The sequence below is a fragment of the Centroberyx affinis genome, unplaced genomic scaffold (assembly GCF_046629955.1).
Source record: "Centroberyx affinis isolate AG114_WGS23_722 - 3 ecotype Tasmania unplaced genomic scaffold, CSIRO-AGI_Caff_v1 ptg001494l_1, whole genome shotgun sequence".
In the NCBI taxonomy this organism is placed as follows: Eukaryota; Metazoa; Chordata; class Actinopteri; order Beryciformes; family Berycidae; genus Centroberyx; species Centroberyx affinis.
The window spans coordinates 72,328-89,524 of NW_027279959.1; the positions used below are offsets into that span (position 1 = coordinate 72,328).

A 17,197-nucleotide genomic window follows, 5' to 3' on the forward strand; every position below is an offset into this window, starting at 1 on the left:
CTGAATTCATTGGTACTTGTCACAGATGGGCTAGCAGCAGACGACCACCTAGTGCTAGATAGATGTGTCTAATAAACTGGTTACTGAGTGTCTACTGAAGCAGAGAGAGAAGGATCATATTATTTTCTCTGTGTAAGTAAGATTCATTACATTTATTGGAATGATGATAGTGTAGTATAATAGATTTCAAGGGACAAGGAATGGAGATTAATATTTAGTAGAAATCAAGTATTACATGTTAAGATTGATAGACATTAATATAATTCACATTAAGTAAATTATTATCATTTTGACTGTACAGATTATTACACACTGTAGTGGTGTTCAGAGAAGAAGCTGCTTCTGCAAAATGCAGAGGAGTATTTGCATAGACTGCTTATTTACTCACAGTTTCACTTCCTTACCTCAACCACCATTGTGAGATTGAGCACTTAGGGGGATGTAATGTGGGTGTTGGAAATCAGTTTAGAGCATTACAGCAGGTGTATTTCAGTTTTATGTTTTATGTTTATGTTTATGTTTTATGTTTAAGCCTCAATTTTTAAGACCAAAAGCAAATCCCGGCCGTATTTTTATTCAACATAGAACCCACCATTGGCATTATACTGTAAACCGTAAAACAGTGATAGTCCTGTTAGATTATCACACCATGAAATTTTCACATTCTTCCACCTCTGATTATCTCTAATATGATAATATTCACTGTTTCTCTGTATCCGCAAGATAACTTCATACTGTATATTAATCACGGACCCACCATCACTTTAGGCAAACTGCACACAGAAGAATAAAGGTGTGAACTGGAACCGAAAATGGTTCTTCGGAGTGATGCCATTGAAGAACCATTTCAGAACAAGGTTCTTTAAGGAATCATTTCTGCACTCCTTTCCTTAGACGCCTGCATAGTGTTTTTGTTTATCTGCCCTTGTATAGCTTCATTTGCAATTGCACAATATATCCTATGGAGGGGTTTGGTTATTTTCCATTTTTATGTCATCACCCACCATCCAATAACTAAGAACTATGATTCTTTGGGATAATAAAAGGTTCTTGAAAGGTTCTTTGAGGAACCAGGAATGGTTCTACTATGGCATCACTCCGAGGAACCATTTTCAGTTCCAATTTGTTCCTTTATTGTTCTGTGTGTACAGAGTCCCCAGCCCCACTGCTTATTATTTTGCTCTGATTTGCCTGTGCTCCTCATACATACTACTAATTTTTTTTTTTACAGACATTTTTTCTATCAGTTGTTTTTACTTACTTTATACCTGATGTATTTGCTTACATTTTTAACACTGTTTTTGATTCATGTCAAGGCATCCTTATTGTTCATCTGATTGATTTTTACTTTGTCTTTGTTCTTGTTGTCTGTAAAGCACATTTTACCTATCCTTTTGAAAAGTGCCGCACAAATAAAGTTTGTTATTATTACAACAGCATGAGAGCTCAACAAAAAGAATCACTTTGGCAAACCTGGTGTGTTTGAGTTTGGGCTTTGCCATCACAGCCTCCCATGGTTGACTGGGGCCCAGTTTAACCTCTAAAGTAGCCCTGCCAACAATGCTGCCTGAGGGGAGAGTAGGATAGGTGGGTGGGAGAGGGCGATAGGGTGGGGAAGTAGCATTTGTGGTGGTAAGGGCATAGAGGTGTGAAGATAATAGCCCCAATGGGGAGATATGCAAGGCAGGGGCACTTTACAAGGCTGGGTCAGTCTGGTGTGAAGGAGTCCTGCATTGCACACACAGAAACTGAAGGCATAATCTTCAACTTATTCCTTTTTCACTTCTGGTGGCTTTGGATCTCTCTCTCTCTCTTTCTCTCTCTCTCTCACTCTCTCTCTGGCTCTCTCTCGCTCTCTCTCTCTTTGAAATACCACACTCACAATTTCTTGTGTAAACAAACTCCTCACTGGCTCTCTCTGTCCTTGACTTTGCTTCTCGTTATCCGTCTTCAAGGAGAGGGGAGAGTGGCTGGAGGGAATCATGTTTCATCATCTAGCCATATGAGCTGAGATGGAGCCTAACATCTCCTTTTGCAAATGCTTAGTCTGAATATCATTGTTGTATATGAGTTGGTGCACTCTTCAGTGGATGGCTCTCTTATGGTCGTGTGTTGAAAAGTTCAAGGGACCAAGTCATTACATGCAGTGAAAATTAGTCTCAGGCCATCACTGTGGAGGAAAAAAAACATAAACCACTTATCTGTGGAACGTCTGCAGCAAGGCACTTGGATTTATAAGGAGAGAGGGGATTGGGAGCACTCACTAGTGAGTGGTAGTTGCATGCAAACAAGCAGCTGAGAGGGAGGAGAAAGCACTCACAAAGCTGAGTAGTTTGTGTGGTTCACCTCGAGAGGGTTCAGGTTTACAATGGAGGGGAGGAAAGCAAAATGGAAACTTCAAATGGCAGAGCTGAAGCAAAGCTGCACCCCTCACTCAATGACGAAACACTAGCATGTCTCAGGAAAAGATTGTCAAGTGATTTGTCATGATCCTCAGATTCTCCTTTATGGATAAAAAAAGAGGCATCTGGGCAAAGTAATAAGAATAAGAAATTCATTATTGGATAAGGCGTTTGAAGGCTTGGTGATGGAACACTTTGAAGTCAGTCTGTGGTTTGGTGTAGTGCTTTCCAGTGACTCAGTGAATCCCATAAGCTGCTATACTATCTCCAACGGCCAGACTGGGTTCTCTTTAATCACAACTAGGCAGTGACTGTGTTTTATCCAGTGAAGCCTCCTGCTTTGCAGCTTTGGAAAACAACAACAGAGTCAAGTGAACAGCGGGATGTGACATGAGGGAGGAGAGGAGTAAAAGAGGGGGAGAGAGAGACGGGTCGTGGAGGAGGGACAGGTTTATGAATGAGCAAGCGGGACGTTAACTGTATTCTCCCATACAAATGTAGGAAACAATTAGTGTGAACAATGACGAACCTTTGTTTGCAATGTAATCAGAAGTGATCTCAGGATGGAGGCTGGTAAATCTCTTGGGGGAGAGTAGAGTCAATAACCAGGCGCAGGTATAGCATGTGTGCATGTGCTATAGATGGAGACACAACAGTGACTCAAGGGCAGCTCTAATACACTGCAGAGAATTGGGTGAATGAAATGATGATAAGTTATCATCCTGAGCTGGAGCTGGACTATATGAAACCCAAGACAGACGGAATGAAGACAGAACAGTGGGGCAAAAGAGTGGAAAGACCAAGATGGAATCCAATCGGGGGCAAAACAGATATAGAATTGATTTGACGAGTATTGAAGGTACAATAGTGCATGGCCAAGAGAACAGCCTGTGTGTGTGTGTGTGTTTTTTTTTTCTCCCATCGTGGAAAAAGTGAAATGCTGAGTGTGTGAGTTGGGAGAGAGTGTTGGCGGCCTTCATGGTGATAAGCCCTGTAGAGGCCCAGTACAGTTAATGAATTGACATTACACCAGGATCAATGGTGAAGCTCTCAGGGCCTGAAAAACTACACTTAATGAAAAGGGATTACTCTCTTAAGATCAAGGTCTTTCGCCCCACTCCCTCCTCCTTTTCCTCTGTTCTCTCTATTCTGCTTCTTTCCGCACTCCCTCCACCCTGTCTGACTAACACACACACACACACACACACACACACACATATGCATACACTTTAAGAATTTCACATGCTCGACAGCAGCTGCACAGAATGTCATTTGTTGTATGGTAATTGGATCAGATCACCCTATGTAAACAACTACATTTATGTCTATGCACACTTGGCTAATTTGTGGGAATTTGAGCCTGCAGTATGATATGTTTTAGATGTGTGCTGTACATGTACATACGTGTGTGTGAGCATGAGCGGCACACATGTGTTGAAGTGTGTGTGGGTAGATGTGTGTTAAACGGTACATGCACACACTCGGTGCGCACCGATGCCTGTGTGTGCTTGTGTCATGGGCTCTTCATGTGATCCTTCCACCAGTTTGTCTGTCAGCTCTAACTAGCCCTTTCCCACCCAGTAAGTCCTCTTCTTCCCTTGGTCAGCCCGCTGTCTCTTCAGCTAATGAGCAACAATGCGTTGCTGTTCGCTCACACACTTTTCTGCTTGATTTCACATTTCTCCTTGCTTCTCTGAAGCCATTAGTTGAGACTGTTGAAACTCTGTGTATGCGTGTGCCTTTACGTACATGGAGCACCAAACTCACCTGCAATGAATAATTGATCTGTTGAATCTAGGGCGCATGAGGTTTGTATGCAAGGAGGCAGCTGCTGCAGCAGGCAGGTTCCTTACAGTTTCTTTTAGGGGAATCATGTAAAGGGTACCAGGGGGGTGGAGACAAGTGAGCTGGAAAATGCCACCTTTCAGCACAGGTATAAGGCGGCTGCACTGACCTGATGGGCCCAAAACATAGCAATGCAAGTTCTAAATCATTCATCAAAAAAGCTTTTACTGACCCGTACTTCAGTGTGTGTGTGTGTGTGTGTGTGTGCGCGCGTGTGTGTGTGTGTTTGTTCACCCAAAGCTATTGAAGGTCTTATATTCACATGTCAACATGATGTAATTTTAATTAGCAACTTCCAGAAGTTGAAAAGTCAGGATTGAGACTGAATAACAGTGATGCAGAGTTAGTCGATGGTGGGAAAAGGAAGTCTAAGATCCAACAGAGCGCTCAACAACACAATTTCCTCTTTTTACCTCGCGGTAGCCAAGCTGCAACGCAGTAAGAATTCAGGGACTAAGGTCAATTAAAAATGTGTGTGGTGTGTAACGTGAAATTATTCATGTTAACACATGGATATTGTGAAGTCATGTAGTAAACTGCTCTGAGGCCATTTGCAATAGGCTTAGTGTTCAAGCTGACTGGAAATGAAGGAAGTTGAGATAAAAATGCAGAGCACACTGGGGCAAATCGTGGGAACATCAGCATCTGATTAGACTGATTTGAATGGTTTATATATAGATTATTATATGTTTTTCTATTGATCCTGGAAGGAGAAATAAATCACTTTTGCTTGCGCCTCTGCACTGGCGCCCTCGCTCACCCTCGTCTAAATAATGTGATAATTTATTGATCCTCATGGGGGAAAGTCTGTATTTGTTTGTCCCCTTCCACAGTGAGGTCAAAGCACAGGGTCAGCACCCCTGAATCCAGTAGCTAATTAAATAGTAGCTCAATGACAATTTGGTGGTAGTTCAACTAAATTCAAATTTGGAAAGTGTTTTAAGTAGTTGATTCGTTTTTTTGGTCATTTTGAGGCATAGTTAAATAATGCAGCTACCAACTATTTTAGCTACAAAAGTAGGGAATTGTATTTTTAGTCCTTTGTTGTTGTTGTTTTTTTTTATTTTATTTCATTTTGTCCTTAAATTGTCAAGGTTTTACAAGCCAAATGTTACAAAGACATTTTTAAGTTTTTAAGTTTTAAAGCTGGAAAAGAAAGTTAACATTCCTTCCACCTTTTTGTGTGAAGAACCCAAATTGGATTGTTTGGTTTGGGTTTAGGTCCAGACTGTAATCTCTGGCAGACAGGAGACTGAGTGAATATGTATATGGAGATAGACTTTACAAAAGAAAGTTAACATTCCTCACACTTCTTCCTGCGATGGATAGGCAGATAGGCTTATCTGGTTTGAGTTTACGCCAGGACTCCAGTTTCTGGAAGGCACCTGTTGGAGTTTCGGCATTAAAAACACAGTGAACATCCTTTGCACTTCATTTCAAATTAAATGCAGTTCTTGTTAACAGCCTATTTTCTTTTTGGTTATTTTGAGTTTGTATTATAGTGTAAGCCATTGCAGATGTCAAAATGGTCATTTATACAAAGTAGTTTGAACTACTTCTTCTATGTAAATTTAGTTATGTATATTTCTCTTGACCATAGCTTCCCTCACTTTTTCCACTGTTGAGTAACAGGTTCAATTGTAAAACTCTGCTTTCAAAGTAGCTTCCCCAAAACTCTGTGCCACCCTGCTGCCTCCTGTTAATGCTATATGGAAAATACGGGCAACCATAACACATTTAATAATTCTTTGTTAAATCACCTTGAATCAAGTTACAAAAATGATTGGTTTATGCTAGACGAGGGTGACTTTCTTGATTTGAAACATGATGTAGTTGCCCTTTCATTCAGCATTAAAGCAGAATTTCACTGATGTGTATGTAGCGATTATGAGAGAGATCCACCATGCATTTCAGTTCCACCTGGATCTTAGTCTATTCTCAGGCCAAGGACCCATCTGCATATCATGTGAAAAAAGATTAGGAATTAATCTGTAAGCAGGTTAAGTAAGGTGTTGAAATCAATTTGAGGAGTTATTCATGGGCAGACGGGAGATGTGACAAAGCCTCATGTTGTCAGTGGGGAGGGCAGCTGTGCCACCAGCACAAGACTGCAACACCAGCACTCCTCTCGCACTAAAGGCTCCCGTGCTTCATCAGACCCTCTGAGAGCTGTAGACCATCAACCATGAAAGATAATTATTAGCCTCTACGCCACTGAAAGCAATGGGAATACTATTATACATGCCCTGTATCACTTTAAATGAAATATATGAACTACATATGGATGCACTTTGGATGATTTATATAGGTTTGGCGGAACCATTAGTTTAGTTTGGCCAGTGCAGCGCAATACCGCCACAGGGAATGCAATATATTTGAGTCATTTGGCTTTGTGCTGTCATGATGAATGAATGTAGTTGGTGGCTGATAGTCTTGCCCCCAACAGCGGTATCTTGGCTAGTGCGCGTGTGTACATGCACGCATGCGTTCATGTATGATAGAGTGTGTGTGTGTGTGTATGTGAGTGTGCGCGCATGCTGTATGGCATCTATCAATGTTCCTCAGCAGAACGCTATGGAGGTGTGAAGCGTAAAAGCCCAGCGGGTACAAATGGCTTTGTGAATGTAAGCAAATAGAATTAGTACCTGCTAGACATCCATTAAGGCTGTAAATTAAAATGTAGGTATTAAACATCTGTGGATAGCTCAGCCATCAGCCATCAGCCATCCGCCTCTGCTTCGCCTCGCCTCTCAGCGCCTTCAAAAAATTAGCTTTATTCACCCGCACATTCTCCACAAATCTTCCCCTTTATTCTGTACATGCTCCATATGGCGCTGCTTGTTTGGAGAAGTTATTTTTAGGCCGCTCTGATTCCTCAACCTGAAAAACACTGCTGTCACTCGCGTCGTATCTGCCTTTTCTCTCTCTAACTTCCCTCTCATTTGCTCGATTTTTGTGTGTTTGTGTATTCTCAATGAGATCCTCGTCTGGCCTCAGTTGCAGGTGTCTGAGCTCTGCAGTCCAGGTGACGGAGACCTCTGTCATAATTTGCCACACTCTGTTATCCCTCCGTCTCTCCTGGCTTTTTTCCCACCATATCCTGTTCAATTTATTATTCTTTTTTGAGCCCGTCTCTCAGTTTGTTCACTGCAAATTGGGAATCTAAAGAGATTTATTGGCACGGTCGCCTCATTGACCAGACACTGCTGCTCACAATATCAAACAGCCATAAAATAAAAAAAAGCACTTAACAGACATAAATATCAATAATGTAGGGAACATGCTGGTCCATTTGGCCCTGACTGAGCTTGGCACTCAACTCTATGCCAACCTGCTGTGTGATTGGGCTCCAATTCTCACCTCTCCTCTTTACTGTAACAGCCCTGCTGCCTTGGTAGGGATGCAACCAGAAAGATGAAGGATAGTTCAGTCCCTGGAAGTCAAGCCAAACAAAGAGAAAAATGATCAGAATCAGAATCACTTCAATAAATATGAGAATTGGTGATAACAGAACCAAAGAGTGTTAGGGAACCTTTTAACACTATCATGCACTACACTGAATGTACAAAATACTATTTTAATGAAGGGAATCCAGGTAAAAGCCATTATCCATTATTGATTCCCCTTATTAAATCTATACCAATCACAAATGAGGAGATGTAGATGAATAGCAGATGAGTTAGAGAAGGGTTTTTGAACTTTGAGACAATTGAGATGTGGATTGTGCAAAAGGGGCTGCAACTCAATATAAGGAATATATCCTTAATAATTTGTACATTCAATCTATATACTAATTACACTATGAGTTCAGTGTGACCTAATTTTCCTGCTGTGTGCTAGCATGAGATAAGAGATGAGACCAGTTATGCTACTCCCCAACACACACACACACACACACACACACACAACCTCACACTTGCTGATGCCTGTGCGCCAGGAGAATATCACAGCGACGTACTGTATTTCTGAATGTTAGACACCTTTCTCAGAGATCTCAGAGTTGTCATAGTTCTCTCCTATTTCCTTTTCATTCACTAGAGGGATAGTCAGGCAACCTTTTGAGGCAATGCAGATAGGCAATATCGCCTGCAGCAGGGATGGGGAATGGCAAATGAGACTAAATCTATACAGATAACATTCAGCAGTAGGCTGTAGAGAACAAATATGCAGTGGAGAAAAAAAATGCTGCTGGTCATAGCTGTTGGCAAGGTTGGCCATCTTTGAGTTCACAATTCAGTCAGTAAATAGTGGCTATTATTGATGCATTTGTGTGAACAAGTCAACAAAGACACATTGCCTTAAGAACAGTTCTGAGCAACTGCCGGGGTGAAAATATTGGTTTTGTTGCATAAGTGTTGGGTTTATTCCCAAGGCTTTTGTTTCAACCTTGTTATAATAAAAAAAACCAAAAATGATCCAATTATTGACCCAAACCTCAGAACCTGATGTAATTTTCATCTCAATGTTCTCATTGTTGTTTGGTATTTTGATGTGAATGTTGCAAAACCAAGTCTTATAAACCAATATAAACAGGAAATGATTTAATGAAAAACCTGTAATTTATAGTCACTTCCTATTGTTAGTTATTGAACAAGCAGTAGTAATTACATATTATTACCGTGGTCTGATGCCGCTCTTGAGTACGTCACAGTCTTTTTCATGAAGAGATGCCAGGAGAATGAACAATGTAATTTCCTGGCCAAACCTCATCGAGCTCTGCAGGGTGGTAATCATAATGCACACATTTCCTTAGCCAGTTTTCAAGGCATGCTCCCCAGAAGAATGAGCCCATTCAATCAATAGTCTAATTTATTGCTTTGTCATTATTAACCACTGTATATGAGCATGACTGTAAACACCTTTTGAGTGGGGAGTCAGCCGAGGCATTATTTACGACCAGCCAATAGCAGCAGCGAAAACACCAGGGTGCTTATCAGGGTCCTTGGAGAGACACAGGAAATTGAGTTTGTCCAGTCTAATGGTGGGCAGAGTCATGCAGCTCTACAGATGGACTGTTTCCCTCCCATTAGCAGAGATGTGTTATTCATGAGGGCAAATCTAGTGTGAACTATGTTTCATTGATATTCTACACAGTCGCCTCTCATTGTCTGTCAGGGGACCCTAAGCCATTCTATTTTATTCATTTATTTATCGATTTCCTCCTTTTTTTGCCCCAAAAGGAAGAAAGGCACTTGGTAACCGTAGGGTCACGGGGTCAAACGTCAGACCCATTGCAGGCTGTTTAATCATTCTCCATGTAAAGAGCTATCAACAGCAGCTGTCATCAGCAGCCAGGGAGGAAGAGGGGCCCTGGGAAGCCGGGGAGGCGAGGGAGACTTGGAGGTGAGAGACTTGTGATGAGGGTATTTATACTCAGCTCAGACTCGTACCAGAAATAGCTGCGCTTCTTCGTTTCCAAAAACACATTATCTCTCTTTCAGAGCCTGTCCTTTATTCTGCCAAATTCCAATAGGCACTATTGGCATATATATGCTGTGTCGTGTCCAAAGCTATTTATATAATACAATTTGAGCTGAATGGCTCATTGTGTGAGTGCACAATGCAGTTATGACACACATTAATTTTGTACATTTTCATTTAATGACAACAGTCCCACACAATACATGTTTTACACTGTGCTGTTGAAAACCAGTCTATTCAAAGCTCTGTAAGCAAGTGTCATTCAGCCTTTTATTCACTGACATGATCTGCCTCATTAATTCCTAAACATGACACATGTGTTGATGCTTGAGAATGCATGTGTTTCTGTGCAAGCCCACACAAAGCCTATACGTTATGTATTTCCTTTATTGTGTGGTGTGTGTGTGTGCGTGTGTGTGTATGTTTAGTATGTCTGTATGTTAGCAATGCGTCGCTTTGTTGGTACATGATGAGATCAGTGAGCTGGCAGGTGTGAGGTTCTCCAGTGGCAGTGCAGGTTATGCCAGCTGCATGAGAGATAGCAGCCAAGCCTCGAGTGTGGCTGCAAACAGGGAAAGGGTGGAGCTGCCTCTCTCTCGTCATCCTGACTGCATTCAGAAGAGAGCGTACGAGATATTTACAGCCCCTGAGGAGCATCCACATCAACAGTCCCCATATACTCAAACCTCATCAGGGCTAATGCTGAAAGAATTTGTCAAAAGGGAAGGAAAGGAGGGAACAATCTAATGCTACTCTGTCTTGTTCAGCCTTTTTTTTCTCTTTGTGCTTTTTCCTCAAATAGAGATAGTAGGTAAGGTAAAAGCAGCCATTTGTGGGAGACGGATTAAGCAGGGTAAAGAATCAATTACTGTGTCCTGACAAGCTGAGGAGAGAGAGGAGGGGAGGGGCATCCTTATGTGTCCAACATGATTAGCAGATCGCTGATTCAAATTGTCTCACTATCTAAGCAGCATCTACATTCTCATTCTCCCACTTTCCCCATCACACTGCGTCTCCCAGCCGCTCTGATCATTTTCCTGTTTGTAATTCTATTTAAGACATGCATGAAGTAAAGTGTTAATGGAGATAGTTCAAGGCCTCAAAAAAACATAGTTATCGAAGTGAGACAAAGATCAGGTGTACGAATAATGGAATCTCTTGGATGCATTCCCGCAATTGATTGAAAAAAGTATCAAATGGCATGCAAAAGCAGACGGCTACATATTACAGATGCCATACTGGGTGAAATGTATCTTATGTTGTGTGTTGTTGATGTTATATAAAAGATGCTTCTCCTGCGTGGGTCTATAGTGCAATGAAAATTTACGTGAACTGATATTCATTGAAAATACGTCAGTGAAATGACTACAGAGCTGTATCTCAAGTACCTGGCGGCTGCTGGCTCCTAATGTAAATGTTCCACAAACAGAGGACTGAAGATGTACTGTGTCTTTTCTTGCTTATTTGTTTGATAAATCCAGCAAACCTTTATTTCCCAAGAGCAATGCAAAACGTTTTCACTTATTTACTCAGAGAGCAAATGCCATGCTCGATATATCTCCATGAAAATGCAGACTAGAGAGAGAGATAGAGAGAGAGATGGAAACAGAGATAGAGAGAGACAGATGTAGAGTGAGAAAAGTGGAAGTTTCCTGTTTTAGCCTTGGCTGTGTGACAGTTCCAGATATAGCTGTAGTTTGCTGAGTGAGGGATGTAGGCTATGTCCTGGTACAGATGACCCACCAAATGAGTCAAGGCCAAACAAAACAAAGGCCTAGTCCTCTCATGGCTTTCCAGGGTCCCAAACACAACATGGTACATTGTCACCTACATACAAGCACGTGTACACACACACAGACACACAGAAACACAGACACACACAAATATATTATTGCTGTCATTCAACCTTTTGACAAGTGTTCAACTGTGAAGAATCATCTCATTTATGGGGCACATTTGTTCGGTGATTCGGGAGGATGCATGCATTTGCATTGTTGCCCAGTGGCAGAGCTTATCAAACAGGATTAGAGCCGCACCCGGGAGAGCACACTCCCGCTCAGGTGACACACAGCACAGTACTCCAGCACTGCAACGAGACAGAGAGAATTACTGCTAAAGGTCAGTGGAGTCAGACACTGAATGTCACAGCTTAGCCACAGTTTGGGGAGAAAATATATTCAGATAAATACGCCTGTCTTTTGGTAGAGAGTAATTCTCCCGCTCCTGAATTCCAGCGTAAAAGCCCCAGGATTACAGGGTGAGTTAAAAGGCAACAGAGGCATATCGATTAGAAGCAGTGAATCACACCACCACTATGCCTTGAATAATAAATTGAGTAGAAGACAGCCAGGGGTTGTCAGAGGGGACTTTCATGATGGGATGTGAGTTCTGCTCATTCTAGATGAGACTGTGGATAAGTCACAACTCCCCGACTCAAGGATCTGGGGAATCATGTCACCAATCACAGAGAGGCTGAGCGCCTCAGAGAAGCTTACTACAAGTTTAAATGAGCATTCCACGGCCCATTTAACATCACAAACGGGCTGATCATGGCTTCCACTTGCTGCAAAGGCAGTGCCAACGGACTCAGGGGAAGTTCGTAATAGCACATCTCACTAAGGTGGTAAAATATTGGAAAACGGTGATGTCTGAAATCGCTATATATGGGTAGAACCAGGCAAGATTGTTGCACGAGGTATCCAATCAGCCACACTGAGAAATCTTGTGACTCACTGGAGCAGGTGTTATTGTTTGCTCTCTTCAATAGACTCTTCAGCTCAGTTTTCCTAAAAGGGAAACACACTCAGCCACCAGGGGATTTAGACGCTAAACAATGATAGAGGAGTAAAGCAATGTCCATATTTGTACCACAGTGTAGCACAAGTTAAGTCCCTCAGAGGGACATAAAATGTCACTTTAATTAAAAAAAAAAAGATCTATGTCCCAGCAACAGGTGGCCCCGTTGGCACACACATGGCACAAGTCATTTATCAGAGCAGAAGTGCTTTGTGTGAAATGAATATGTCAATCTGTCTCTAATCCCTCTTATTGTAGCTCTCACTGTTTAGCCTTGTACTGTCTCAATATTTCCTATCTTCTCTGCCATTGTGTGGCCCTCCTCTTTGTCTCATTTTTGCACAAGTTGATTCTGCTTAAAATGTTTCTTCCCCCCCAACCAATTTTTCTGGACTCCCTCAAAACATATATTGTCAATTTTCATACATCTTCCTCCCTTTCAAGTTCCGAATTGCACATCAAAGTATTAAGGCTAAATTTCAATTCAAAATCAAATCCACACTGCAAATGTACCTCCACTAATTCATTTTCCTCTTTCTTTTTTCTCTTTGTGTGTCTGTGTGATTTCTTTGTCTGCATTTCTCTCTCCCTCTCTCTCTCTCTCTCTCTCTCTCTCTCTCTCTGTGTGTGTGTGTGTGTGTGTGTGTGTGTGTGTGCCTGCACTCCCGCTGCAGGCTGTGGGCTGGAGTTCCTGCTGGTTCTCTGTGGGCTCGAGCTCTCCTGGTCCTGCCCTCGTCATTGTATCTGCTATACTGCACCCAGCACCGTCTCCTGCCAAGCCCACAACTTCCTGTCGGTCCCCGAAGGCATTCCCCCTGACAGCGAGCGCATCTTTCTGCAGAACAACAAGATCCACCGCCTGCTTCGGGGCCACTTCAGCTCCACCACGGTCACTCTCTGGATCTACTCCAATAACATCACATACATTGAGCCCTCCACCTTCCACGGCTTCACCCTGCTGGAAGAGCTGGATTTGGGAGACAACCGCCACCTGCGCTCCTTGGCTGCAGACACCTTCCACGGTCTGGGGCGGCTCCATGCACTGCATCTGTACCGCTGTGGACTCAGTGCGCTGCCTAATAATATCTTCCAAGGCCTCAGAAACTTGCAGTATCTCTACTTGCAGGTACAAGGGGATTTCCTGACTGATTATATTTTGCTAAAGCGAAAAACACCACATATAGTTGTAACTGCACACTCAAGGCCCAGGACTATGGATTCAATGCAAAAAAGGATCTTTATTGAAGACGGTTTTCTACATGGAAACCATCTGTGGAACTCATGTCTTCAATAAAGATCCATTTTTGTATTGAATCCATAGTCCTGGGTCTTGAGTGTGTGGTTGCAACTGTATATATATATGGAGTTTTCCGCTTTAGCTTTGATGACCTCCTTGCGGTATCCAGCACCTCTTGACCTATAGTATACGCTGTGCACCAAGACTTATCTTTTTTATTTTGATTATATTTGCCTGTGGTTAATTATACCACCAGTAGTCTCCTCATAGAATGCTGCATCAGAAAATTTGATAAGATGTATGCATGATTGCATAAGATGTAATCCTGTGATTGATTACTCTCTGTATCTCCTCAGGATAATCATCTGAAGTTCCTGCAGGACGACACCTTTGCGGACCTCCACAACCTGAGCCACCTGTTCCTGCATGGAAACCGTCTGTGGAGCCTTCACCAGAACACCTTCCGAGGCCTGAGGGCCTTGGACCGTCTGCTTCTGCACCAAAACCAGATCCAGTGGGTTGACCGCCTGGCCTTCCATGACCTGAGACGCCTCACCACCCTCTACCTGTTCAACAACTCCCTGATAGAGCTGTCCGGACAGTGCCTGGACACGCTGCCTGCCCTGGAATACCTACGCCTCAACGACAACCCCTGGTCCTGTGACTGCAAGGCCCTGTCGCTATGGGAATGGTTGAAACGTTTCCGAGGTTCCACGTCTTCGGTGGGTTGCCAGGCACCGGCTGATTTGGTTGGGAAGGACCTCAAGCAGCTGCGCAAGGAAGACTTCCCCAACTGTTCCCCAACAGTACCCAATTCTGAGTCCAGAGCCCAGAGTAAGACCAACAACTTATCTGGCACAGTGAACCCATCTATAAATGGTGGCGTAGCGGTGGGGTCTGGGGGTCAGACCCGTATAGTGCACCCCTCGAGGCCCGGTCGCTCTCGGAACTGCACAAAGCCTCGTAATAGGGCAAGTAAGGGAAAGGTGGACAATGAGGTTCACTCAAAAGAGGTCATGGCAGACAAGGAGGATTCCTCCCCAGATTTCACAGATGGGGGCAAATATGACCACACATCCCCAGATGGCACCATCACACGGAGGAAGCACAAGTGCACTCCCCGGACCACTGTTCGCCCCCCTAGTGGGGTTCAGCAAGCCAACAATAGGGCAACCTTACCCCAGTCCTTACTATATCTCTATGCCCTCTTGGCGGCCTTGGTAACAATAAACATTGACTACATTCTCCGTTGACCTGCAGAGGGATAAATAAATGCTAATCAACAAAAATGCAGCCCTCAGACCCTCTCTTGCTCCTGCACTACAAGGCCTGTGTGTCTTTTATGTGTGTGTGTGTGAGTGTGATTATGTGTGTAAAATGTTGTGTAGGGAGCTTTACTGTTTAGACTCTGAAATAGACATCCAAGCATCAAACATCTAAAACAGAAAGACTCACAGTACTGTTGGTGGGACTAAGAGTCACGGAAAGACAAAAGGGAAATGCAGACCAAGCTTGCACTGCCACTAATGCCAGTATTATTTCATCTTCAGTTGTCTTGGTATCTCTTTTTTTTTTTTAAGTTCTGTCTATCTGTCTAAGCTTGGATAACCAAACTTTGGAGAGAGAGAAAGAGTGAGAGAAAGGCAGAGAGGAGAGAGAGAGAGGAGAGACAGAGAGAGAGGGAAAAGGTAAGTAAAACTCAAGTAATCTAGTTATTAGCTATGAGACGGATAAGCTCAAACTGTAAGTGTTCCATTCAGCTTTAATTTTCAGTTCACAGTTTGTAAATTTTCATCAAGCGGGTGGAAATGGAAAAAGATGCCCTGTTCAGCCCCCAATGTCTGCCCTATCTTACTCTCATGTTACTTTGCCAAATGTATTTTTCTATTGCGTTCTTTGCCAACAACAGGGCCAAACAATTGGGTGGAAGTATTTCTCATAAACAAGGAGATAAACTGTAAGCAGGGCAATAAATCATCATCCAATATCAGACCTAGGAATGTGCTATGCTCAGTACTAGCAGAATGGAAATCTATAGCCACAGCTCTTGTAAGGGCGTAAACAGAGCAACCAGTTAGCTCATATACTGTATGATGCAGTAACAATTGTAACAACTACTCTTTTACTACATATTTCAATGCTGGCTTTTTTCCAGCTACTGTACCAATCTTCTGCCTACTTAGTATTTTCTCATTGATATAGCATTTAACCCTGCTTCCATCTTCATCATTTCCCCCTGTGCAACTGAATATTAAGCTGCTAATTGTCTGTTTGGAAGTGACAAGGACTGACATGCGCTATTTTCATTTGCTTGGAAAACAATGTGTGTCTCTGGGAGAACAAGCTGTGAATATTGAAGAGTCTGTCTATATCTTGTGTCAAATGTTGTTCATTTGATTTTGCTAAGACACAAAAGGACCTAGAGATGGATCCCTGCTGCAGTGCAAACAGTGGGGGCCGGAGCCTTAGAAGTTAAGGGTCAAATGGGGCTTTCTCAATTTCCCAGTGAGGTTGTGCAATGCTGAACTGATGTGGGCGTCCCTCCTCATTGAGAACGTGAGGAACATATTTTTTTCTTAATCACTTAACTTCAAAGGAATACAACAGACGAACAAGACTGAAGAAAAAAATGTGTGTGTACCTTAAATGACTTATGTGATTAATAAAAGATAAAAAAAAAATAAAAAAAACAAACCAACAAACATTTTGAACTGAGCATGGCAAAACAGGGAACATGCAGAAAGAATTACGATTACGCCTCTTTATTAACTGATGTTGCTGTCAATGGATGTGGGGATCCAAGAGCAAGACAATCGCTTCTGAAGTAACAAGGGGATGCAGTACAATACAGATAGACAGACGGACTATTACGGGACATCTTGCTGTACTTCTGGAGCTTTTGTGCCTCCCTTAAATCTAATGATAAGATGGTGTTTGTATCAATGATGTGAACTGTACTATTACCAACGGAAATAAGAGGACTTACTGCAGTGCTGATATTAATCATTTACTGTATTACTATGAGAAAAACAGTATCAGTGACATCAATGATGATAACAGGGTTTTCTGCTCCTCCTACCGGGAGGAGTCTTTCAATTTTTGATTTTCTGATTGATTTGTTTGTTTACATATTTTTTCATGATATACTTTCAGAACCTTTATTTGCTAAACAATGCACAATTCCTCACCTCCCTATTTCTTGTTCTACTGTATGCCTCTTCATCTCCTTTCTTCGCCATAATTCAATTGTTCAATAAGTTATCATCAAAGAACAACAGTACAAAAATGTTTATAAAGATATTAAAATCTATATCTTCTTATGTCGACCATTGCCATTTGAGTCTGTTTATTCTTGCTTTCGGGGTTTTGCAGGAGTTTGGTGCTAGGTCTGGAGGAAGTAAAAGGTATGCTCTTTCCCCCCTCTCTCTTGTCTTTCGCTTTATAATTAATTTAAACCAGAAATTGATTCTGTCAGCAAGTTTATCTTTTTCCACCC

At 42.4% G+C, this 17,197-nt stretch overlaps 1 protein-coding gene across 1 annotated transcript; it reads left to right on the forward strand.

Annotated features, from left to right (window-relative positions):
- Positions 1–13,138: 13,138 nt before the first annotated feature.
- rtn4rl1b (reticulon 4 receptor-like 1b) lies at positions 13,139–16,935 on the forward strand (the record flags this gene model as incomplete). The annotated part of the gene is made up of 2 exons (XM_071527120.1): positions 13,139–13,590; positions 14,058–16,935. Coding segments are annotated over 2 exons (1,349 nt in total), but the record flags the coding sequence as incomplete, so codon positions are not given.
- Positions 16,936–17,197: the final 262 nt, after the last annotated feature.